The sequence below is a fragment of the Urocitellus parryii genome, chromosome 6 (assembly GCF_045843805.1).
Source record: "Urocitellus parryii isolate mUroPar1 chromosome 6, mUroPar1.hap1, whole genome shotgun sequence".
NCBI lineage: Eukaryota > Metazoa > Chordata > Mammalia > Rodentia > Sciuridae > Urocitellus > Urocitellus parryii.
In genome coordinates this window covers 175,586,092-175,612,349 of record NC_135536.1, presented here as the reverse complement: position 1 = coordinate 175,612,349, position 26,258 = coordinate 175,586,092, and the positions used below count along the sequence as shown (strand labels likewise).

General features: G+C 46.6%; 2 protein-coding genes across 5 annotated transcripts in view; one reads left to right on the top strand and one right to left on the bottom strand.

Annotated features, from left to right (window-relative positions):
- Cdk5rap1 (CDK5RAP1 mitochondrial tRNA methylthiotransferase) overlaps positions 1-5,511 on the top strand; it is a 31,539-nt gene extending 26,028 nt beyond the window's left edge. For all 4 annotated transcript variants that reach the window (XM_026383264.2, XM_026383260.1, XM_026383261.1 and 1 more), the window contains 2 exons: positions 327-467; positions 5,239-5,511. In XM_026383264.2, coding sequence (XP_026239049.1) covers positions 327-467; positions 5,239-5,319 — 222 coding nt within the window. In that variant the 3' untranslated portion in view covers positions 5,320-5,511. The remainder of the gene's footprint in view (positions 1-326; positions 468-5,238) is intronic.
- Positions 5,512-9,989: 4,478 nt separating this feature from the next.
- Positions 9,990-25,597, bottom strand: LOC113178992 (vomeromodulin-like). The gene is made up of 14 exons (XM_077800175.1): positions 25,324-25,597; positions 22,503-22,989; positions 21,872-21,973; positions 20,939-21,094; positions 19,719-19,809; positions 19,329-19,386; positions 18,534-18,604; positions 17,088-17,238; positions 16,185-16,303; positions 15,843-15,910; positions 14,739-14,769; positions 13,110-13,170; positions 12,357-12,436; positions 9,990-10,169 (listed from the first exon to the last, which is right to left on the bottom strand). The coding sequence occupies exons 1-14, from the start codon at positions 25,595-25,597 to the stop codon at positions 9,990-9,992; spliced, it is 1,929 nt and encodes a 642-aa protein (XP_077656301.1).
- Between the last annotated feature and the right edge of the window lie 661 nt (positions 25,598-26,258).

Below are 26,258 nucleotides of genomic sequence, written 5' to 3'. Positions count from 1 at the left end.
TCAACCACTGAGCTCCAACCCCAGCCCTGAGGATCACAAGTTTGAGGCCAGCCTGAGCAACTTAGTGAGACTCTGTCTCAAAATAAAAATAAAAAGGTCTGGGGATGTAGCTCAGTGTAGAGTGCCCCTGGGTTCAATCCCAGTATTGCCAAAACAAACAAACAAACAAAACATTATAGTTTCTTCTTTGTGCCGTGTACCATCCTGGGTTAGTACCTTGAATACTGAGCTTTCTGTGGTCTTGAAGGCTTGAGACAGAGAAGGCACAGTTTCTGCCCTCCTAGAATTGAGAATTGTCACAGATTCATAACCTTTTCTTTCTGTAGCCCAGCAAACGCTCTGCCACTGACCTGTGTGGCCGGAATGATGGAAATCTTAAGGTGATCTTTCCTGATGCAGAGATGGAGGACACTGCTAACCCTGGGCTCAGGGTCAGAGCACAGCCTGGGGACTATGTGTTAGTGAAGGTAAGGTATTCTTTGGACTTTTGGCTTGAAATGAATATTAGTTTGGATACTTCGGTGGAATAAATTTTTTTCCTAGAGAAATTCTTTAATAAAATAAAAATCTCTTCTCAACCAGTACAATGAAAGGGTACCTTGGATTAAATTTTTGACTACTTATAATGAATGCCTTCTTGTTTTTCTGATCTTTTCTCCTGATGAGCTCTTGGGTATATAGTAGCATGCAATTTTCTGCTGCAAGAGAGGCCAGGAAGTGCAGGTGATTTTAAGTGAGTGGAGAGTACCCTCTGCCAGAGGCTGGCATGCCTTTGGAATTCTCAGATATCCAGGCATCCTTGACTCATAGGTGTTCCCATTTCCTGCGTCCCTTCCCTGCACTAGCAGACGGAGCTGTATGATGGAGGGACTTCCTCCTTCCTCTTTCCTCCTTTCACTGGGGATATTTCTCCTTTCCTCCCTCCATCCTCTTACTCTTCTCTCACTGTTGCAGGTCTGCTAGTTTCTTTTTGGTTCTCACATCTGCTTTACCTCATAGCCAGAATTTGGCAGGATGAGCTGGGCAGGAACAAAGATGCTTTTCTAACACTGAGGGAGAAAAGGAGTGAGGTGGTTCGGTTTCTGCTGGTACTGCTCAGTGTCTTGTCTCTTCCCTACACCATAGTGCCTCAGCTTCTATTCTGCTTTGTGTTCTTGCTCTTGTTATCTGTCTTGACTGATGGGGGAGATGCAGCCCGTGGCTTGCATCTGAGGGAGGCGTGTTTCCCTGGCATGCAATTTCTGTGGGTTGGCCTAGAAATTTTACTGCTATTCAAAACTTTTCTGTTTCTATGGGAACTCTGTCCCCCCTAGTTTTGTCCATTTGACAAAAACTGAGAACAGGATCAGCATGCTGGTTGGGGATTTTCTTCCTGTCTTTTGTCCTTGCTCTGACTAGAGATTATCTTTCTTAAATGTTACCTAGGAATTTCTTAAGGGCAGTGATTCCCACTAGTTAGCAATGCGATTGATATGGAAGTATCCCTCACAGGCTTCTCCTTTTTTTTTTCCTTTTAAAATTTCTGACAATTGCTAGGAGTGGTGGCACATGCCTGTAATCCCAGTGACTCCAGAGGCTGATACTGGAGATTGCAAATTCAAAGCCAGCCTCAGCAATTTAGTGAGGCCCTAAGCAACTTAGTGAGACCCCGTCTCAAATTAAAAAAATTAAAAAGGGCTAGGGATATGGCTCAGTGGTTAACTATCCCTGGGTTTAATCCCTGATATAGAAAAATTTTTTTTCTGTGTCTAATTTTCTTGTCGTTTTTTGAGGGTTTGCTTCTTTGACTTTTAGTTGCTTTGCCAAACCACATTTTTTTTAAAGATTTATTTTTTAGTTGTAGTTGGTCAGAATACCTTTATTTTATTTATTTATTTTTATTTGGTGCTGAGGATTGAACCCAGGGCTCCACATGTGCTAGGCGAGTGCTCCACCGCTGAGCCACAACCCCAGCCCCAAACCACATTTTTTTCTGTTGTAATTATGGGTCACTTGACAAAAAGGGATTAGGTTGGTGGCTGGTTGTAGCATTAGTATTTTTTTCAAAATGGAAGAGTTTAATTTGGCAAGAACGTGAAATTGAACTCAACTTTTTCTTTTCTTTCTTTTTTTTTAAGTACTGGGGATTGAACCTAGGGCCTCACACATGCTATGTAAGAAGAGCTCTATCACTGAGCTGTACCTCTACCCCTAAATATTTTGTTCCAAGTGACATAAATCCCACAAGTATGATTTAGAGGGATGATTGAAATGAAGAAGGAGCTGTAGAAAAGGGTTGGTTCTTTGTTCCTCTTTTCTGCTGTTGGCATGTTCTGCCCACTCTGGGCTTCCTAGAACACTCTCATAAATTTCATGCATTTGCCTGCTCTCAGCCTTGGTGGAACTGGTTATGTGTTTACTCTGCATCTGCATCTAATGCAACACTGATGGGGAAGAAACACACAGTTTGATGGTAGATTAGGGTACATGGTGGCCACAGAGAGCTCCAAATTCAGTGGCTTAACTAAGGTAGGAATTCTCTTCCTCCTGAGAATCTGGATATGGAGTGTCGAGGACTGGTGATTGTGATAGCTGTATGAGCAGGGCTCCAGGGTCCAGGGCCCAGAATTCTGTTTTTTGTTCTGCCTGTGCCTTCACTCCCAAGGTCCCCTCATTCAGAAGGCTCTAGCCACCCTGTTCATATTCAGCAGTAACTGGGAAGGAAGAGAAGGGCATGCTCTCCTCCTTTCAGGATACTTTGTAGAAGTTCCCTGTATCACTTCTGCCATAGTAACATATCACACCCGGCTGCAAAAAAACTGAGAAGTTGGATCTTCATTCTGAATGACCATGTGCCCAGCAAAGGATTGAGAATTCAGTTACTAAGGAGGAAGAGAAGAGATGTTGGGGTGTAGGTAGTAGTCTTTGGTGCATGAATTGACTGCACTTTTTCAAATTCATGACCATAAAAATCAAATGAACCTCAGCATGGCCCTGAAATCCTGATCCCACTATGTTTTCCTTGTAAATTGATTTCCCCACTCTCTTTTTTAAAACTTCACTCTCCTGTGCAATCCTTTGTGTTTTGCTGATGTCTTTGCCTCATATTTTAGAGAAAATATGTACAATTAGACAAAACGTCATTGTCTGTTTTCTACAGCCTGTCACTTGTCTACCTTCCTGGGACCGTAGGTGGTGTCTGCATCCTCTGCTGTCTGTGCTGCCCCTTGGGCCTTACGTCCAGCCCTTCCCATTCTCAAGAGATTGGCATTTATCTCCTCCATCTCTTGCATCTTAATGTGGCTAAAATGGAATTACTCTCTCCCACTTTTCAAGCCTTCCCCATTTCAGAGAGTGGCACCACTCAGCTGCTCAAGCCCCCAGCAGGTGCTCTCCTGCATTCCCCTTTGCAGCCAGTTTGCGTCGGCCTCACCTCCGGAGTACGCCTGGGACCCGGCCACTTCATTCTCTCTCCAAGCAGCTTCCCTGATCTTTTGCTTGCATATTTTAAAAATGAATCATACTGAAATACACCACAAGTGTAGACAGTTGCCCACATTATAAGTGAAATTATATGATGAATTATAGTGGCACTACCCATGTAAGTGTCACCCAGATTAAAAAGAAGTATTTTCAGAACCCCAGAATCCTCTTTCATGTTCCTCCCAGTCACTCCCCTTCTCTACATTTTAAAATTAACTGCTTTCCTGATTTCCATATCATAGTTTAGTTTTGGCTGGGTTTGATTGTCATCAAAACGAATCACACAGTATATAGTTTTTGGTGTCTCCCTTCTGTCCCTCAAATTGCGTTCTGTGAATCAACCGTGATTATATTTTTTCATCACCACAATTTATATGGGTATTGTACCATTGGTGGCCGTTTGGTTGTTTCCAGTTTGGAGCAATTTCACATAATATTGCTCTGAATGTTCCTGTACATGTGTTTTGGTGCACATGTATATTTGCCTCTGTTGGATATCTGAGTTGGAATTGCTGGGTCATAGGGTATGTATGATAGAAATAGCCAAAGTGATTGTGTCATTTTATACTCCTGCCAGCAGTGCTTGAGAATTCTAGAAGCTTCTTCCCTGCTTCCACTCTTGCCCTTCTCTAGCCTGTTTACCCCACAGCAGTCAGTGTTATCCATCTAAGTGAGATCACTCTCCTCAGCGTTAGCCTCCAGTGGCTCCTCATTGCAGCCAGCGTGACATGCAGGGTGGCCAAGGCCTTTTGGGAGGGAGCCCAGCTACCTTCCAATTTCATATCTGCTTTTTATTCTGTCTTTCAGCTTTGTGGTCTCCTTTGTTGGCCCTCAGCCTGGTTTTGTTCTCAGGGACTTTGCACATGCTGTCCATGCTTGGGCTCGGATCTTTTAATTTTCCAGTTCTCTCTCAAATGTCACCTTCTCAGGCTGGGACTGGGGCTCAGTGGTAGAATGTTCGCCTAGCATGTGTGAGGTGCTGGGTTCCATCCTTAGCACTGCATAAAAATGAATAAATAAAGATATTGTGTCCAACTACAATTAAAAATAAAAATAAAAAGTCACCTTCTCAGGCCTTCCCTGGACATTGTCTTTTTGAAGCAGCTTTCCCTTGCCTTACTTTCTTTCCTTCTTAACCTGTTATATCTTTGAAGCATTTTCCAATATTTGAAATCATCTTTGTTTACATACTTACTACCTATTTTATCCTGAAAGCTCCGTTGAGGGCAGGGAAATACTGTTTTACTACTTCTGTGTCTGCAACGTCTAGGGAAATTCCTAGTACAGAATAAGTGCTCCATGAATACTTACTAATGTACCAACCTGTTCTGGTCAGAAATGTGACCGTTGGTAATGTTGCAGGTTACAGCCTTTCAGTTCTCAGAGGAAAAAGAGAAACTTTCTTACCAAATTTGTCAATAAATATCCTATGGAAGGATTTAACTAGCTCAGACAGGAGCGCATCTCACCCTGTGACTAGAAGGGCAGTCCTCATGGGCAGCTCCTGTGACCCTCATGGTTGGAGCTGGGGAGGAGCTGTCTCCCAAAAGTCAAGGAGGACGTGACCATGGGGGATGGGCCTGTGTTTGAGATCATGTGCTGCCATTCCATCAGCGAGCACTTCCTCCCAGGTTTCAGGCACGCAGGAACCGTGCAGTCTCTGCCATCCTGTCGCTGCCATCAGATTCCTTTTGGTGGCCTCCGGAGGAGGAGAGCATTAAGTGCCTGTGGTGCAGTCCTGGTTATCTTGCCATCTTCCCACTGGTTTTCTTTCAGATCACCTCTGCCAGCTCTCAGACACTTAAAGGACATGTCCTCTGTAGGACCACTCTGAAGGACTCCTTGGCACATTGCTGACCTGAGGGAATGGGCTCAGCATTGAGTTGGGCCATCCTTCTCTACAGGAAGGGCAACATGACTGGTCACTAATGAAAGTGGTAATGAAGCTTCAGAGACAGGAGCGAGTGGTGAAGTGACTGTGTCTAATGGAAGCCTCATCTCCTTGTGCTGCATGAACCCTTGATAGTCATTAAATTTACCTGAAACGAATGGACATACTTTTACTTCATATTTGCCTCAGTTATTGTCTCTGTGTTTTTCCCTGAAGTCTCTGTATTTCTCAGCCCAGTTTCTGCTGAGAAAGTGGCACTGACAAACTCTGTTTCTTTCCCTGGGAGGACCCTAGCAGGGAGAGCCAAAGTGGGGGATGGTGGGGAGAACCATTTGCTTAGGGGGAAAAAAAACCTCTCCAGAACCTTCTGAAAATATTATTTGATGCCATTGACTCAGCTGCTCATCCCCTCATTTTATGTATTTTGCTTGAGAATTTCCATCACGGACTCTTTAACCTGTCAGTTCATTCTTTCAGGTCTGAGAACACTTGGAGTTTTGGAAACAGGCTCTGAGCAGTGGTTCTCAGTCCATTCAACTCCTGTGTTACTTTGTTCATCGTGAGAAAACCCAAGGTATGGTATCATGGAATGTGTGCAGTCAGAAAGATCTCTAGTTCAAGTCGCTACATCATTGTTTAAGAGTCTGAACCTAGTTTTTCTCACATGTGACCTGAGCGTAATAATACAATTCTTATCTTAGGAATTTAGATAAGGTTGGTTTGGGGGTACAGTCCAGGGGTTGAGCATTTTCTAGCACATTTGAGGTCCTGGGTTTGATCGCCATTGCCAAAAGGGGGAAAAAAATTCCTACAGAATAATGTAAGCTCTTACCAAATGGAAGTGATCTTGAAGACTTTGCTTCTGAAGCACACTGCATATTAGAGTGTGCTGAGGTACCACGTGAGTCTGGCCATGATCTCCTTTAGACCCTCTCTGTTGACTTGCGTGACGGCCCTGGGGAGCCTCTTCTTCAGGGCTGGTTCCTACTGAGGAAGGTTGGTTTCTGCTATCAGGTTCCATGTGCTGCCAAAAACATTTGTTATGGCTCTTTACTCAGTTCTTCATTTAAAAAGCATTTAAAACAAGTTTTAACATTTTACTCATTTAAAATTTTAAAACATACATATGGGAGCTGGGTGTGATGATGTGCCTGTCGTCCCAGCTGGAGAGGCTGAAGTAGGAGATGAGTCCATTGTTTCCAGACCAGCCCCAACAAGATAGCAAGGACTTGATGGGAACAAAAGCAAAAGCATACATGTGATGGATAATCCAAACCATAAATACTATTTAAAATTAGGTTTTTAAATTTCCAAATATTTGGGGGTTTTCTTGAGACCTGTATGTTAATGATTTCTAGTTTAAATCTACCATGATAAAAGAACAAACTTTCTATGACTTTAATCATTTGCATTTATTGGAACTTGTTTAGTGGCTCAGAATATGATATCTTGGTGTTTAGTGTACATTTGAGTTGAGAATATATGTTGCTGGTAAAGAGTTCTATAAACTGCAGGGCACCATGGCGCACACCTGAAATCCTAGCGGTTCGGGAGGCTGAGGTAGGAGGATGGCAAGTTCAAAGCCAGCCTCAGCAATGACGAGGTGCTTAAATCTCAGTGAGCCCCTGTCTCTAAATAAAATACAAAATAGGGCTGGGGATGTGGCTCAGCCCCTGAATTCAATCCTCGGTATGAAAAGAAAAAAAAATTTCTATGAACTGAAATCAAATTCCATGCATGTTTGATTTTGTTGGGATAACCCAACTATAATGTGTGGTTATAATGCTTTAATAAAAGAAAAGTTCTGTAATTGCCAGTCAGTTCAGGTTGTTCAAGTTTAATATCCTTTCTTATATGCCAAATTGTTCTGTTGAGAGAGGGCTATTGAAATTTTCAGAAAATAATTGTACATTTGTCTAATTTTTCCTTGTGGTTGCTGTCACATTTTGCTTCGTATACTTTGAAATTCTGTTACTAGGTAAATAGACATTTAGGATTTCTATCTTCCTTTGATTAATTGACACCTTTATCATTATGATATCACCTTCTTTTTCCCTGGTAATATTTTTTACTTTGAAATCTACATTGTCTATATGCTTAGCTGTCTCCTCTCGCTCTCTCCCTCACCCCCTTCCTTTCTCTCATTTTTGTTTTTTTGGTGCTGGAGATTGGATCCAGGGCCTCATGCATGGTAGGCAAGTGCTGTCCCCAATCTACATCCCCAACCTCTTTTCTCTCTTTTTATTTTATTTAATTAATTAATTAGGTACTGGGGATTGAACCCAGGGGTGCATAGCCACTGAGCCACACCCCCAGCCCTATTTTGTATTTTATCTAGAGACAGAGTCTCATTGAGTTGCTTAGTGCCTGGCTTTTGTTTAGGCTGGCTTTGAACTCGCAGTCCTCCTGCCTCATCCTTGAGAGCTGCTGTGATTATAGGCGTGTGTTACCATGCCCAGCTTCCAGCCCCCAGCCCCCAGCCCCCAGCCCCCAGCCCCCAGCCCCTTTTTAGACTTTTTTATTTTGAGGCAGGTCTCTCTAGTTGCCTATGGCCTTGCTAAATTGCTGAGGCTGACTTTGAATTTGCAATCCTCCTGCCTCAGCCTCCTAAGTCACTGGGATTACAGGTATGCACCACCACACCTGGCTTCTTTCTTTTTATTGAGAAATAATTCACATACTATTAATTTCACTATTTTGAAGTGTTTAAATCAGTATTTCTTTTTTAGTATGTTCACAAGGGGTTGTGACCATCATTACTGTTTCATTCCAGAACATTTTCCTCACTCCAAAAAGAAATCCTGTATCTGTTAGCAGCCATTCCTTCTTTCTTTCTTTCTTTTTTTTTTTTTTTTAGTGCTGGGGATCGAACCCAGGGCCTTGTGCATGCAAGCCAAGCACTCTACCAACTGAGCTATATCCCCAGCTTCTAATTCCTCATTCTCCTTCCCCACATCCCCTGGCAAACATATATATACATACAGGATTGCCTGTTCTGAACATTCCATATAATTGAATCATACAAAATGTGACCTCTGGCTTTTTTTTTTTTCCTTTTTTTTTTTTGAGAGAGATAATTTTTTTTTAATATTTATTTTTTAGTTTTCGGCGGACACAACATCTTTGTTTGTATGTGGTGCTGAGGATCGAACCCGGGCCGCATGCATGCCAGGCGAGCACGCTACTGCTTGAGCCACATCCCCAGCCATGACCTCTGGCTTTGTCTTTTTTCACTTAGACTGTTTTCAAGGTTCATTCCTGTTGTATTTATCAGTACTTTTTTTTTGGACACAATACCTTTACTTTTTATTTATTTATTTTATGTGGTGCTGAGGATCGAACCCAGTGCCTCACATGTGCAAGGCAAGCGCTCTGCCACTGAGTCCCAGCCCCAGCCTAGTACTTTTTATGTCTTAACTGATATTCCATTGCATGCATATACCACATTTGCTTATCCATTCATCCACAAATGAACATTGAGTTGTTTGTTCCTTTTGGCTATTGTGAATGGTGCTGCTGTGAACAGTGTGGACAGGGTGTGAGCACCTGTTTTCAGTTCTTTGAGATCTATACCTAGGAATGGAATTACTAAGCTGTATGCTAATTCTGTGTTTAACTTTTTGAGGAATAGTTTACCTGTTTTCTGTAGTTGCTGAATCATTTTTACACTGCAACTAGCAGTGTATAAATGTTTTGATTTTTCCATATCCTTACCAATGAATAAAAGATTTTTAAGTAGGCAAACATTTTTATAATGGATCAGAGGTGGCAAGAGTAGGAGGAGGGCGTGACTTGGACTAGGTTAGTGAGGGAGAAAAACATAGATGAGACATACTCTTGAGACAGAATCAACAGGACTTAGTGTATTGGTGAGGGAGGAATCAAGAATGATTTCCGGGTGTCTGACTAGAACACCTGGGTGGATTATACTATTTCCCATGGTGGGATTCACTGTAAATGTCTGACCCAGTGGGATATCAGGACCTTAGATCTTTTGACAAATGCAGATATGAGTGTAATTTGGCCTTTTATGGGGTGCTGTCCCTTGCTGTGAGGCAAGGCCAGTCTCTGGCCCCACTTCCCTTATATGGTCTTTGTGGTCACAATTTGAGCTCTTTCTGCTCCAAAGCAGACATGTTATGCAGACACCGGGCACAGAGCAGTGGGTCTCTGTCTGGTACAGAGATGGTGGTTATGTTCCTAGCATCCCTTTTTCTGGGTTCTCTCCATTTATCAGCTGCATTTGTTGGCTTGTTTCTACTCAAGGCCACTTGGCCAGCTGTAGTCACTGATCTGGGACTTAGAGACCTTGCTGCCTGGTTCATGATGTTCCAGACTCTTACCTGCTCTGTTCATCCCACTTTGCATTTGGACTGTGCCCGTTGGTGTTTGCATGGAGCACTTGAACTCTCAGCCCTGTATATTGTGCCAGCATGTAAAGCAAAGCTCTTAGTGTTGTGGAGTGTTTCAGTCAGCTTTCCGTCACTATAACAAACACCTGAGATAATCAATTTGTAAAGAGAAAAGGTTTATTTTGCCCTACAGTTTTAGAGATTCCAGTCTATGATTGGCTCTGTTGCTTCTGGGCCAGTAGCAAGGCAGCACATCTTGGCGGGAAGCGTGTGGGAGAGCAGAACTACTCATCTGGTGGCCAGTTATCAAAAACAGAGACCAGGGTCCCACTATCCTCTTCAAGGGAATAATGGCCTAGGACATCCCCCAGACCCTCCCTCTTAAAGTTTCCTCCACCTCCCAGTAGTGCCAAGCTAGGGCCAGCCATCAACACACCAGCCTTTGGGGGACATTCCAGATCCAACTACAGGGAGAAAGGGGGCAAAAACTCAGGAAGAAAGTCTTACCCATTGTCATGATTGCCCTCGTCCACTAGATAACTGGGTTTTCTTGCCCTATCATTCATATTAATTTTTCTTTGACTAGTCATAAATACAGAGATTCCTAACTATAGGAAGTGACAACAAATGAGTCATTTTTCTGCATGAAAACAGATGTTTATTAAAGAGCTGATTATAACAGTGCTAAAAATCCTTGAATTTTTGCCTGTCTTGCATATGTTAAGGTAGTTGGTATAATTCCATAGGGTACTGGGCATTTTAAGACTAACTCTACTGGATTCCTCAATCACAGGGACACCCTTGGCTTGATACTTCTAGGAAACTTTTACAGAATGTTTTTGCTTTATTCAGGAGCATGGCCTGTTTCGGGCTTGCCGGGTTCAGCTTGCTGCCTGAAGATCATTCTGTGAAGAGATTAAAAGACAACCAGTTATGCATGGGGCTGGGATGTAGCTCAGTGGTAGAACACTTGCCTAGCCTGCAGAGGTCCTGGGTCAGTCCCCAGTACTGCAAACAGAACAAGACAGCCAGTTATGCAGAAACTTAGATGCATAGGCTGACTGCAGGCACAGTCTCAGCTAGCTGGTGTGCTCCTGTCTCTGGCCCAGCGCTTGCTCCAGGAAAGGGGAGGTGAAACAAGTCTGACCCGTGTGAGCCCCAGAAGGTGGAAAAGAAACAGAGGTTGAAGCTGCTGGTAAGTGAGAGCTTCCATGTAGACCCAAAACAGAGCCCATCCGGAAAGAGGGGAGTCAAGAGACTGGTTCCATGTCATTGTTTAGACTCTGAATCAAGCTACTTGTGAAGCAAGCACCCCTGGCTGTTTAAAACCTATAATTTTTTAAATTGTTGCATTTTGGGGCTGGGCTTTCTATTACCTATAGCTGTGACCCTTAAGGCTGACTTGAGGAGATAAGTAGTATTTCCAAGGCTGCTCAGCCATGGAGTGTAAGAGCTGGAGATTGAAAACTAACACCCAGGCAAGTGCTGATTTTACCGTACTATACACTCTGAAGTTGATTTGGACACAGATACAGGGAAATTCAAAGGTTAAGTAAAACCAGGAAGGTGCAACTTGTCAGATTCGTGCCAAAGTGAAAGATACAGATGTTCTACTGGTCAGATTTCATACTCATTAAGCAGATCTATCAACAATGGAATTTATAGCTGGGTGGGTTGGTGCATGTCTGTAATCCCAGATACTTGGGAGACTGAGGCAGGAGAATTGTCAGTTTGAGGCCAGCCTGAGAAACACAGCAAGATCTCATCTCAAACAAAACAACAAAAACCTTTACCAAGCTGAGTATGTCACCAAAAGGGGTAAGGGGAGGAACTTCTAAAGTTGATTTCTTTTCTTTCTTTCTTTCTTTTTTTCTTTTTGGTACCAGGGATTGACCAAGTGTTTAACTACTGAATTTATATCTTATTTAGAGGTAGGACTTTGCTGAATTGCTTAGGGCCTCACTAAGTTGCTGAGGCTAATTTTGAACTTGCAATCCTCCTGCCTCAGCTTCCTGAGTCGCTGGGATTGCAAGGGTGCACCACTGCCCAGCAAGGTTAGGAGATTGTAAACCTCTTAACACATGTACCATCTGCAGTTCCATCTTCATGGTGTGATTTTACTTTGAAAGTATTGAATAAAAATCTCATTCTTTTCAGGAAGAAGATCTCCTTCATTTTTTTTTTTTTTTTCTGGGTTCAGGGTTAGATAGGCAGGAAGAAGGAGAATTTGTGTCAGGACCGAGGGGATGACAGGCTCAGCAGGTGATAGGCTGAGTCATACATAGTGGGGACTTTTCCAAAGGAATCATTGTGATCTATTCAGTAAATGTGGGAGCCCTTTTGGAACAGTAGGACGGATTATCTCATCATTTATGGTCATAGCTTAGGAAGTGTAAGGTGACTGAAAGGACAACAAACAGCATTTCTGCCAGGAGGGAGTGGGGACATTGGATGGAACTGATAGGGAAGCTAGGAACAGACTGATGCCAGGTCCCACTGGTTCCCTTTATTCCTGAGAAAACCCCCAGCCCAGAGCGGCCTCTGGTGCAAAAGGGAAGTGTTTGTGGAATGCTCGCCCAGCATGCGGAAGGCCTTGGGTTCGGTCCCCAGCACTGCAAAATGCAAGAAAGGAAAAAATCTGAATTTCTTACCGATTTAATCACGATAACCTTGGCATCAATTAAGGGCTGTGAGGTTACTCCTACTGGGACATTCCATTGTTTAGACCATTCTGAAATAAACAAGCATCATCTTATGAGTTGAAAGAAACAAATATCTGGCCTGGCTTTTTTTAGCCACAGTATGTGGCTCGAGGAGAAATCACTGCCCTGCTAGATTAGCCGAACACCTGAGTAAAGACCTAGGTCTCTCCCTGTCTGTTGGGTTTGGGATTGAGAGTGGGGTAGCAAGGAAGAGAGACTCCAGAACCATGTAGAGTCCAAATATTGATGCCCAGGGGTACACTGGTATGGCTGACCTCACTGTTAAGACACCATGAGAATTGGCCCATGCAGTTTTGGTGGTAAGTGCACAATTTTGAATTCCTTTAGAATTGACCAAAAATATGTGCAGATGCGAGTTGCAGCATCAGTGTTGGTCATAAGGGCTATAATCGAAGCCCTGAATGTCTGCATGACCCAGTGACCTAGTCCATGTTTCTACTAAGTAGCAAGAGGGTATTGGTCCCAAGTATACTTTGTGGGCTACATTTCATTAAGTACTGTGGAGAAGGCATTTTGGTTTGGTTTTCATTTTTACTGTATAAAATGCTGTTTCCCCTGTTTTAAAAAATGGGCTACCAAGGTGGCGATGGAATGGCCTGTGCTCTGTGGGCACCACCCTGCAGGGGTGACCCACACCCAGGGACCTCTTCTGCAACACTGACTCTTCCAGGTTCCACATACCAATAGCAGCAGACAGGAGCTTCTTCAGAACCCCAGATAGCAGATCTTGCACCTCGTCACTCTGCAAGAGATGGAAAGAGCGTTGTCATCAGTGCCTTCTAGTGGTCCCCCAGTTGGGTGTCGCAGCCAGGGAAAGCAGGCTTACGGCTCTGTGTCTGTTACTGGATAAGGCTGGGTGGGGAGCTGGGTTTCAGTCCATCCCTCAGGCCTCTACATCTCTGAGAGTTTTTGAGGCCCTTTGGTAGGTTCACTGCCCTTGGTGTCTCCTATGTGCCAGACACTGCGGTAGGCACGGCGGTCAGCCCTGTCCCTTCAGGTCAAACACAGTTCCGCAGTGGGAGGACCCTATTGACAAGTGCTTGCTCCCTCCTTTGCAAGGAGGTCAGGTCCTCCCGGATTTGGTCCTCCCTTCTGGTGCTCTCCTCCCTGCCCCCCCCCACCGCCTGGTCCCCCCTGTAGCCCCGAAGTTCAGGCCACTTATATTTTACACATGTGGTTCCCTCTCCCTGGTCCACCTCTCCCTAGTGTGTGCCACCACATCCTGCTCCTTTATAACTGATTCAGGGACTGCCTGTGTGGTCATCTCATTCTCTGCCTCCCAGTTGAGCCCTGTCCACTCTGTCTTCTTCATGCTCAGTTGACAACTATTTGCATAAATGTCGGTGTTGCCTGTCAGGTGAACAGTCTTTCTGAATTGCTCCCCCTGGACACAGAGCCTGCCATATCCTGTAAAGGCCTGGCAAAATTGAGATTAAAGGAACCATAAGCTTGTGATGATTCCAGAGTCGCCACTCTGCTGACCCCCCATTTTCTCAGGGCTAACATGGGGGACCCAGTTCCTCAACCCACAATTGTACTCTTTATCTCTAATTGACCATTATGGGCCTCCATCTAACATGTGGCTAACTGTGGCCTACTTATTGTGTGCTTGTATGAACTCATTTGGCCCCCACACTGGAATGTCAGTTCCTGAGTTAGTTCCTTGTCATGGCTTCATGCTGTCTTTGGGGCCAAGCAAATAGCAGATGCTCTCTAAACATTTCTTGAATTGAGAAATAAACATGCTCAGAATAAATGTCTGAAACAGGAGTAATTGATGAGCCTTTGGTCAGTTCCATCTCTGTTGCCAGAGCCTGGCCCCAGCCCCTGCCTTACTCTGCTCTCCTCTCCTCCCCAGGCTCTTCTTGGTGATCTGTGTGCTTGCCCGGGAACATGCTCACTCCATGGAACCTGGGTGGGAGCCACTGACAGGGAACCGAGGCCATGGGAAACTGCTTATGAGATGCTCTAGTGAGCTGAGTCAGCTTAGCTTCTAGATCATCTTTCCATGCTTCTAGAGGGTCCCAGGCTTGTTGGCACATTGGAACACTCAGGACACTTCAGGAGCACAGACTCCAGGCCCTTTTCAGGTACTGACTGAATGTGGCACGACACAGTGGGCTTGGGCAGCCATGTTCTAGGAACTCCCCAGAAAGCCCTGATTAGGAGCCTGTGTTCATGACACAGTGTATCTGTTATCTAGTGTTCATGACTTCCTCCTTTCCCAGAGTCCCCGTGTCACTCAATGTCTGGAATTAAACTAATTCTCATACACCATAAATAAATATATTTAAAACCACATCAACTCACAGCCTCAGGGGGGTTCACACTGTGGTCAGATCTGTGAGGAAACAAAATACAGAGAAATATTAGGTTCATATAAAAATTACAACTCAGTGGCAGATCACTTGCCTGACATGCATGAGGCACTGTGTTTGATCCTCAGCACCACATAAAAATAAATAAAGGCATTCTGACTCTTTACAACTACAAAAATTTTTTTTAAAAAATTACAACTCAATTTCAGAATTTAAATATTGTCTTAGTTGTTTCTTCTTTTTCTTTTTCTTTTTTTCTATACTGGGGATTGAACACAGGGAGCTCTATTATTGAGATACATCACAAATCTTTTTTATTTTTATTATTTTTTAAAATTTGAAGCCAGGCACAGTGATGCACACCTATAATTCCAACATCTCAGGAGACTGAGGAAGGAGGATTGTGAGTTCAAAGCCAGCCTCAGCAAAAGTGAGGTGCTAAGCAACTCAATGAGACCCTGTCTCCAAATAAAATATGATATAGGACTGGGGATATGGCTCAGTGGAGAACACTTGCCTAGCATGTGTGAGGCACTGAGTTAGATTCTCAGCACCACATATAAATAAATAAAATGTCTATCAAGAACTAAAATTATATATATATAAAATGAATGAAAAATAGGGCTAGGCATGTGGCTTAGTGGTTAAGTGTCCCTTCCAAATGAATGAATGAATAAATAAATAAAAAATAAAAATTTTGAGACAGGGTCTTGTTGCTGAGACTGGCCTCAAACTTGTAATCCTCCTGCTTCAGCCTCCCAGGTTGCTGAAATTACAGAGGTGTGCCACCATACCTGTCTCTCAGTTGCTTTTTGTTTGCAGTGCTGGGGATGGAACGAACCCTGGGCCTTGTGCGTGCTAGGAAAGTGGTCTCCCACTGAGCCACATCCCCAGCCCTCTCAGTTGCTTCTTAATGAAAGTTAAATTAGAAACTACTAATTAGAAAGGGACAATTTAAGATGAGTAAGAGCATGAGTTTAAAACTCCATCTGACTTCCTTGCAATTGTCCAAGTATTTCCCAAGAGCCTGTGAATCATACTGGGTTTCATATTTTCTCTTAAATTTGCAGGAGGAGGATGTAGTCATTGGTAGTACCTTACAAGTTTGATGTTGACTGTCATTTTGTCTTTTGAAATCTTGCACTCATGTGAGATGATGAGGGTCTGAAATAACACAAGACGAGTGTCAGAGTAGCACCCTGACCTGGCTACTCAAAAACATGTCACATTATGAGATGACCAGCAGTCCCAGGCCAGATGCAGAGTGGCACCTGCCCAACCTCCTCTCCCCAGGTTAGACTGGTGTCCCTGCTGTCCACTGGAGAGTCTGGCTGCCTGTCTCTTCATCCTAGAGTTACCAGGCACTCTGCACCTTGGGCTTAGGTAGCAGCTTAGCCCTGGAACATGACCTGGTTCTGATCCGTTTCTTGGCACTCACCGTTTTCCCGGTGGCATAGCTCTCCTCATCTTTCCTTATGTCAGTCCAGTAGGAGGCCTGGATGGTGCTGTCTGGCTGGAAGGTGTAGGTGATTTTGGTGATGCTCGCCTCCAGGTTGTCTGCCTGTGGTCAGGAGCACATGGGTTAGCGTGGGGAGGAGGAGGGACAGCAGACGCCATCTCATGGCCATGCGTGCAGCGCTCACATCATTCATTCCAGCATTTATCAGTCCTCTAGTGTGTGTCACCGGCCACCTATCTGAGGCTGGAGCAGCTGAAGCAACCATGACTGACAAAGTCCCCTTCTAGATGGTTCCCTGCATCTCATTTGCTTCTTCGGAAGATGAAGGGTATATTACAAACTTTTGCCTTCCTCATTATGCCTTGTCAAACTTGAAGACTGTTTCTCTCTATGCCCTTGTGGCATGACAGTTCTCAGATAATCATTTGGGGACATGTGTATTGCTTCAAATCCAGCCTCGCACATGGAGAACCGTCACTAACTCTTGATGTTGTTGCTTCCTTTTGCCATTTTAAGGGCTAAGAGCAAAGGAATGCCTCACGGGTACATAAACTACCATCGCGCCTTCTGTGGCTTGGTAACGTCATTCTCTCCCTTAGGTCTTGTGAAATGGGAATAAGAATACCTCCACCTGGCTGTGTACCTGGCACACACATGGCACATGGAGATTGATTGTTCTCCTGCTGTCCGCTTTCTATTGATGTAAATAGGGACCTGCTTATTTGATCACTAAGGGACGGTGGAATCCCAGGGCATCAGTTGTGCTTACCCCTGGAGGAATATTCTGAACCCATTTGCATCCCCACCTTCTCACTCTCAGAGTTGACAGACTCCACCGATGCACAGAATGGAACTGAGACGGGGGCCACATGTGGATGACGCTTACCTTGACAGAGCTTATCTTGGCTGCATAAGTAACGATTGTCTTGAGCAACGTGTGAGACAGAGTCATGGAAATGTTGGCATTTTTAGCATCAGGAGGGAGGATACTTCCAGCGACAGGGACTGTAGTTTTGCCAAAGATGGCTTCGGCCTAGAGAGAGAAACAGAAAAATCTCCATCAGGCAGAGACTGACGCAGATGTTAAGGCCTTTGCAGGCTGGCTGTGAAGTGGAGGAGGAGGTGGCCCGGCCAGTGTTGTGGGAGTGTGGGTTTGTGGTGACTGCAGAGGGGGATCCCAGGGGAAGGAAGCCCAGAAGCCACAGATCCTTATTTTCCAGGGCCATTCCCCCATTTACACGTGACGTCCAGTAAGGCGTGTCTGTTCAATGGTCAGCATGTCCTCCCAGCCCAGAAGGTCCTGATCTTTCCTTCCTGCCTGCCTTTCAAAGCTCATCTTGTCAAGAAATCACTTCACAGATGTTCTGGCCTACATGTTAACTAACTCCTTTTTTGATATCCATTTTCCTCTCTGCTTATAAAATGTAAACTCCACATGGCAGAAAAGGTGGAAAACTTAGAGAAGTGGGAAGGAAGATTTCTTCAAATGTCACTGGTATTTCCATGCATACCCCATTGGATTTTTAATATACTTTGAAAAAAATTAATATGTATAGCATTTCTGGACACAAACTTTAAATATTTGGATTGCTCTCATCCTTGGCTTAGCTATTTCAGGTTGTTTTTTCTAATCTCATCATGAACATCTTTTTCTCTGTGCTTTGCTATAGCTATACCTGGGGTGATGAATTTCTGAAAGAGAAGCTGAGGTACAAATAAATGTTCAGCACATGTCACACCCAGGCTTTGCCCTCCCTGGGGCTATAGAGGGTGTCTGGGAAGAGACAGCACTTTTTGTTTTGTTGCTATATTCCATTCAGTGTCTAGATCTGTGCTGAGCAGATCCTAAAGGTCAAGGTATGGTTGTCTTTGTTGGAATATCTCTGAGGGCATCGTCCAATGGACTTGAATGGAAGAAAACACAAAGCTGAGCCCTGGGGTGGGTGCCCTGGAGTTGTGGTGGAATTCTAAGACTGAGCCCAGGATAAAGGTGTGAGGATCAGACAAGAGATACAGTGCCTTTGCCCTGTCCTTCTGATGTGTTTTTTTGGTTGGGGGGTACCGGGGATTAAACTCAGGGGCACTTGACCACTGAGCCACATCCCCAGCCCTATTTGGTATTTCATTTAGAGACAGGGTCTCACTGAGTTGCTTAGTGCCTTGCCATTGCTGAGGCTGGCTTTGAACTCATGATCCTCCTGCCTCAGCCTCCCGAGCCTCTGGGATTACAGGCCTGCACCACCGCCTGGCTGTCCTCCTAGTGTGTTTTTGAGCTCAGCTGCACCTCCAGCCTCCACCCACGGCTTTATAAGCACAAGGAACACTTACGCAGTAGAAGATGGAAAGGCCTTGTGGGGAAATCCTGGAGCTTTTAAGTTGGAACTTGAACAAGCCAGTGGCTGCAGGGGAGAGAGGAGACAGCGGTGGAACTACAGCCTTCCCCAGCAGCTGTTGGGCCCTAAGCTCTCTGTTCAGTGCTGTCCTCCCCGTGAGGGACCAGTGTGGACACCTGCTCTCTGGGTCCCAAGCAGGAAGCTGATACCCTCCACTGGCTTCTCCGCAGGTGTCTGGGATGCCATGGGAGGATGCTTCCCCTAACTCCCCTTCCCTGATGGGCCCAAACCTCCCCAAGAGGAGGCACTTCCTGGCCATGAGTTCTGTGTTTTGTCTATTCTGGGACTTAGCAAATGTCACTGATTTCCTACTTCCATTGTCATTTCAGGTGTCCTATGATTCCTTTCTTTCAACATGTGTTGGGGACTTTGGGGATTTTCCTGATTCTTGGCTCCTGGCATGGGGGCAAGGACCACGCCGTGACTAGATGGTGCATGTGTGGACTTTGTAAACCATCTAGGGCCAGGAGCTTCAGAGAGTCTCTGAGGGGCCCTTTGTTCTGTTCCCTTCCTGGGGAACAAGTCTCAGGGGCCTGGAGGAAGGTTAGCTGGCACAGGCCCTCTCCCGGGCCCTGGGGAGAGGAGGAGGGGCGTTGGCAGGTGCTGGCTGTGGTTTCGATTCAGAGCCTCCAGCCCTCTGGTTGGTCACCCCGGGGAATCCCTTAAGAAATCTCGACCATCTCTCTCCACTGATGGTGGCTTCCCCAAGGAGGTGAGCATTTGTACTCACAGTTCTTGCAGTCGTTGAAGTCATTGAGAACAATGTCACAGGAGTCCGTTTCTTGCACCTGTGAAGTCATCCCCAGGATTTTCCCAACCGAGCGCCACCTTAGCCGTCTCCCTCAACCCACCTCCTTTTCTTCCCTGTCCTCCTTCCCTTTCCCGCTCCTATTTTCTTGGCCTCCTTGGCAGAAGTAATCCCTCCCTCCCTCAGGGGTCATCTTCTTGCTGGTGAGCCATTTTGGCCAGAGGTCCTGCTTGTCCCATAGTGAGGGTCTCTGGAGGGCCTGGGCTTCCTGCCTAACTCTTTCTCAGCGTCAGGCCCTCTGAGGCAAGACTTCTCATGTAACCCTAATGGTGCAGGCCTTTGAGGGGGTGCCCTCTCCTCCCCAGCACTTACCTTTTTATTCAGCTCCACTGTCAACAGTTGAAGGACGAGGTCATCCAAGGGCAAAGGTATAGGGATAGGCACAGGCACAACGTCTGTGATCCTGGAAAAGACGTCCATGGAAAACCGAGTGATTCTCATGTTTCTGGATTTGCACAAACATTGGACAAGCCCATCCACTGATGAAAGAGCCACAACGATGTCCTGCTGCTTACTCTGCACACCTGAGCCCTTCCCCTTCAAAATGACCCCAGTCCAGGGCACCTGGCCCACCAATCATCAGGAGGAGCTGACTCTGCAGACCCATGCATGCTGGTGGGCAGCCTCATTTGTGATCTTGTTCATTTGAGTTGGGTGTAAACATTAACAGCTGAAAAGGGACTGGTTAAAGAAATCATAGTGCGGTGGTACACACTTGTAATCCCAGTAGCTCGGGAGGCTGAGGCAGGAGGATCAGCCTCAGCAATGGTGAAGTGCTAATCAACTCAACCTGTTTCTGAATAAAATATAAAATAGGGCTGGGGATGGGGCTCAGTGGTCAAGTGCCCCTGAGTTCAATCCCAGCATCCCTCACTACCAAAAAAAAAAAAGAAAGAAAGAAATCAGTACGTCTTCCTGAGGTAATTCTAGGGAGTCAAAGAATGAAGAAGCTGGTATTTTTTGTTGTTGTTTTTTGCTGATGAAATACATTCCCAGCTATTTTTAAAAATGTGAATCAAAGTCCAGAAAGGTTTGTAAGATAGCTGCCCTTTTCTTTTCTTTTTTGTTTTTGTGGTACTGGTGCCTGAAGCCAGGGCCTTGTGCATGTTGGGTAAGAGCTCCACCACTGAGCTATGTGCTTAGTCCGGCATCTACTCCTTTCTGCATGTGAACACACAGATGGAAAATTACATGTATGTTCAAAACGCATCTGTGAAAGCAAACAGAGGAGCCTAGATCCATTGGTTGCTTCTAGGAAGATGCCTAGCAGGGAGGGAGGCTTCACTCTATGGCCTTTTGTATTTTTTTCGATTTTGACTGAGATGAACGTAATGACTATGGAAAAACTAGAATGAATTATGAAAGAAGTTAGCAGCCAGAGTGCAGGGTGGGCAGAGAGACCTCTCTCTGGGCCTTTGTTTACTGGTCATTCACACCATTTATTTGGACCAGCTCATCTCTGGGGGTGGTACCAGTGGGGACATGTTTGGCCCATAGGCCTCTCAGAAAATGAGAAAAATTGTCTTACGTACGTCTCTAACATCTGAAGGGTCACTTTGTTGACATTGATATGTGTTTCCTGGACCTCGAGGTTGACACATTGGGTGTTGTTGGCAGAAATAGCAATTGTCAGAGTCGTGTCCGATTTCACTTGAAATCCCAGTAGGCTGACTACAGGTCCAGCTATGCTGTGGGGAGCAAGACACAGGGGACTTTGAGCCAGGTTTGAAATTGCTTTTGCCAGTCTGAACTGATTTCTGGTTGGGAGACACAGCTGCTTCTCTGGTAAGGTTGCAGGGAGGCTGCTGTGAAGTCCTGTAGGTGTTGGGACAGTGAGAGATGCCTAGCTCTATGCCCTGGTCCGTGGTTCATTCTTTCCCCAGTGGGGTTGCCCTGTCCCTGCTGTCTTCTGGGTGCCCAGAGACTACCCTGTAACATGCTCCTCCGTCACATTTGTTGCTCATTGAAGATGGGGACTGTCTTTAGTCCTTTCTTTGTGTCCATTGTGGCATCTTAACTGTGTATCAGGTAGATGAATGAATGAATGCATGCAGGGATGTGAAATCTGTAAGTCATTTCTGTTTCCCCAACTGATTAGAACAGTGTTGGAGCACAGCAGGCTGATCCTAATGGAGCCTCGAGTATTTGGAAGGTATGTTTCATATGAGACCAATGGAGATGTCACAATGAGGTCTGTTCTCTGTGGCTTCTGCCCGGGTATGAACTGGGGCAGATTTCCCATGAATGTCTTTGCTTACACCAGTGAAGGCTGAAACTCCCCTGGGGCCCATCTCCAGCCTCGCGCCTCTGGGCTGGGGGTGAAGGGGAGCTGTATGTGGTGGCCTGCTTGCACCTTCCTCCCCCACTTTGTGGCATTCTGTATCCTCTGAGTCTGGGCTTTGGACCCTGGAACTTAAAGCTCTGGTCTTGAGTGACCCAGTTGGCTTTTGTGAAAACAGTCTCACCCTTTTCCACCTATGGTGGCAGTAGTGGCAGCACGAACGTGGATCTCATTGCCTGCCACAGACGACTCCATGCTATCCACAGTCACTTCTTGGACCTCTAATCTGCAAAGTGACAGCATCAAGTATCAGTTCTTCAGGAGAACTACCAACCAGCTCACACCCTACAAGTCACTGTTCCTTCTCTTGGCCCCTCAGCCCCCACACTTGCTCATGTGTTTGAACTCAAGAAATCTGGCCTGTGCAGGGGTGCACACCTGTCATCCCAGCGGCTCAGGAGCCTGAGAAGGAGGATCACAAGTTCAAAGGCAGCCTCAGAACTTAGCGAGGCCCTAAGCAACACAGCGAGACCCTGTCTCTAAATAAAGTATAAAAAATGTCTGGGGATGTGGCTCAGTGGTTAGGTGTCCTGGTCCAGTCCCTAGTACCAAGACAGACAAACAACAAACAAACAAAATCAAGAAATCTGTATTACAGTTTCCCCTGGAAGGGCATAATTTCAGCTGGAGCTAGTATAGTGCTTTGTGAAAAGGTAACTGTGGCTTTCATTTGGGATCGTTGGAAGTTGAACTTGAACATCCCAAATAAGCAGCTTTTGAGATGCCAGAAGCCTAGAGGTCAAGGAAGCACTTACCCCAACAAGAGCTCTTCCAGGTTAATGTTTCCCAGCAGGCCTGAGACTGCATCTTTGACGCCTGGCGGCAGGGCACCCTTCACCACGTCCTGCGTGGATTCCTTGAGGCCGTTAGCTTTTTCCACCACGTCGCTCAGGGGCTCCTGGAGGCCAGACACACCAGTGCTGTCGAGGAGTCCTTTTACGGGGTTCTTGTCTGGACCGCCAGGGACTATGCCACCCAGAATATCCTGATTCAGTGGTAGCAGGTTGCTGACGGCACCGGTGGCTTGAGAGAGTGAATCCAGGGGTTTGCCGCTGCTGCCTCCTTTGCCTAGGATCCCTCCAAGGCCACCACCTCCTATATCTAGCACTGAAGTGACATCTAACAGTGAGAGCAGGTTGGAATCGCCCAGCACGGACAGCGCTGACCCGACAATGCCAGCTATGTTCACGTCCTCACACTTCAGCAGCTTCTCGATCTGCGGGGGCAGGGTGGCATTCAAATCTGAAAGACATCAAGAGACACGGTCCTGCTGCGGGTGCCTGATCAGTGCCCTGCTGCCCAGGGCTCAGCGTTGGCTCTGTCCCTTACAGGCTGAGTAGCCTGGGGCAGGGTCTTTTCTATTCTGGGTCCTGGTCTCTGCACCTGGCCAGGGACCCATGACAGGAACTGCCACCTGGTGGGGGCAACGGGTGACTGAGGTGATGGTGAAGTGGGGGCGGCTGGGGCGGTGGGCCTGGATCTGAGCTCTTCAAGTCCCTCTCCCTTCTCCTTTTCTCCTTGGGGGCCATTGGGAGGTGCTGTCCCCTGGAAGGGCTGCCTCTGGTAGAGAGCCCCCTGTGAGCTGGCCTTCTGCGACAATGTTTTCTGCATACTGGGGCAGGTGCTAGCCTCGGGTTTCCCTCCCTCAGGATTGTCTGGGCAGGGGGAGCTAGAAGCCTGATGCCTATGGGAAGGGACTGAGGCCAGCCCTGGGGCTTGGAGAGCTCTCTGTCACCAGGGTCCTATCCCATTGTGGGGCTCTTGGTGGTCTTAGTAGGAACTGAAGTAAAAAGCTATAAATCTGGATGTCAGTCCCCCCTGCTGGCCTCAGGGCTGAAGTTAATTGGTTAACTTCAAGTGAATGTCCAAGGATGACATTTCTGACCCAGCAGAGCAGCTGTGGGAGGAAGTCCCCTAGGAGCAACCCCCGTGGGACTAGTGGCTTGACCTCTGGAGCCTTGCTGCTTCCTTTGCCCAGAGCTCTCATTCTGAGATCGTGCCTTGTGGGGTAACAAGAACACATCTCCACCCCTGACTTATGCCCTAGGGGGTCTCTGGCGCATGCACACCAGGACACCTTCATTAGAATGCATGTTGGGTTTGGAGTCACAGAAAGGTAGGAAAAAACCAAAATAGAATATATGCATAAATTATGGCTGGTTCATCAGTAGGACAGAGCATGAAGACAAGCAGGCGAGACTTTCTCATCGCATACATCACCCCCATGTGTGGTCAGGGACACAGCAAGCAGGTCGCCTATTCTGGAAACCATAACATGTAGTGCAAACTCTTCTGTCGGTAAGGAATATCCACATGTCATAAGATTTAAAAAAAAAATGCTAGGGAAAAATAATCCGGTTAGAGGCCTTCTCTGGGTCGGGTAGAGGGACAGGGAGGAAGGATGAGGTGGCATGTGCATGGCCGAGGGCCTCCAGTCCCAAGGCTGGCTTTATTCCTTAATCTAGGTGGTAGCACATGGATATTTGCCCTATTTATTCTTTTTTTATATTTATTTTTTAGTTGTAGTTAGATACAGTATGTTTATTTTACCTATTGTTATGTGGTGCTGAGGATCGAGCCCAGGGCCTCGCATGTGCTAGGCGAGCGCTCTACCACTGAGCCACGACCCTGCCCCCCCCCGCCCTGTTTATTCTTTAGCATTTTTTTTTAATCTGAAAAGGAAATGGACGACACTACCACCAAATTATTGCTTAAAGGGAACCCACCTGTTTTTCTTACGATTGTCTGACCTTGTCTTACTTTGAAATATGTGTAACAGGGAAGGGTGCCGGGCAGAGGTGAGCACCTCAAGGTTATTTTGCTCCTCAAGGCAAAGCAGTGGAGCGTTGGCCTGCCTAGTGTGGCCCCGGTCAGGTTCTGTGTCCCCTCTGTCACCCTGTGTGCTATCTTAGAAGGCCATGGCTGCCCTGCTGAGCTATGAGGGGTTTTCTGCTTTGTCTTCACTTGCCAATGAGTCCTGCCCCCTTACAGCTTCCCACGTGGAAGCCACTTCTTGGTCAAGCCTCAAACTCCGAGTTCCTGTGCTCTCAGCCTGTGTGGGAAGCTGGAGTGGCAGAGGTCCTTACCTCATGGAAGACGTGCTGCCAGACTCAGGGAGGGAGTGAAGTGGGAGTTTGGAGAGGGCAGGTCGGGGCTCAAGGGGTTTGGAGGTGGAACCTGGTTTCCCATTTTCTAGCTCCCGGTCAAGCAGGCCGAGGGGGTCTCGTGGGCACTGGGGCCAGCAGTGAGATCTGGCCCCTTCTCTAGGCAATGAGTCACGTCAAAGGTAACAAGGCAGCATGTGGGACCCAGGATTCCCTTGTCCTGGGCAGCCTGGCCCTGTCCACCCCCGTGTGTCCAGTTAGCCTTCTCATCGTGGAGCCGTTGCATAGCCACGCTCTGCCGCCAAGTGTCTGGGGGCAGGGCTCGGCCATGCCGGCTCTCTATGAGCTCCCGAGGCCCCAGGGCTCCTCGCTTGTTCAGAGGGTGGAACCCGGCCTCCTGGCTTGGAGAGCTGTGACTGCCTGTGCCTGGGTGGACAGGACCAGAGGTGCAGGGGCAACAGTTCCTACTCACAGTCATCGAGTTTGCTGCTGGACACGAAGTACTTGACCGCGGATTTGCACTTGCCCTTGGTGTTTCCCACTCGGGACTTTCTGGGAGGAGAGTTCCTCTGGACCGTGGGACTTCTGAAGACCTGCGGCTGTGACACACTGACAGGGACAGGTTTCAAACTGGAAGTGGAGTCTTGTCCCACAGGAAGGCTTTCCAGTACTGTGCTTACTTGCGGCACATCAAGGGCTCCTGCTTTGATGGCCAACACGACGGCCAAGGCCCAGAGAGTCCACATTTTGGTGGGTGACACCTGTAAAGGAGGACTTCGTCAGACACTACATTCCCAGTGGGCCACAGGCCTGTCACAGATGTTTGTGTAAAATGGCTTTCTGACTCTTAAGAGGTTGCCACTCAAGAGGCAGATGTTCTGCTGGGCACAGTGGTGCACGCCTATAGTCCCGGTGGCTTGGGAGGCTGAGGCAGGAGGATCTTGAGTTGAAAGCCAGCCTCAGCATGTGAGGCCCTCAGCAACTCAGTGAGACCCTGTCTCTAAATAAAATATATATATAAAAAAAATAGGGCTGGGGATGTGGCTCAGTGGCTCAGTGCCCCTGAGTTCAATCCCGGGACCAAAAAAAAAGGGGGGGGGCAGGGCACACATTCTAGTCTGCACACTGTATTCCCAGGAAAAAGTTTCGACACAGTGGGCACTGTCTTGAGGAAGCAGCCCTTTTCTACCTCTAATTGGGCTTTTCATAAATGTTCTCTAAGGACTGGTTGCAGCATTGGAGAAAGTCCACCTCTGCCCAGTGGCCTGACCTCTCGGGTCACATATTCCCTTGCCGTCTTCCTCAGTCAAACATCCTTGGCTCTATCTTAATCGGCAACTGGGGAACTGGAGAGTTTTGAATTACGCAGTTACGATCTCAGACCTATCCCTTTCCACTGGAATGTGT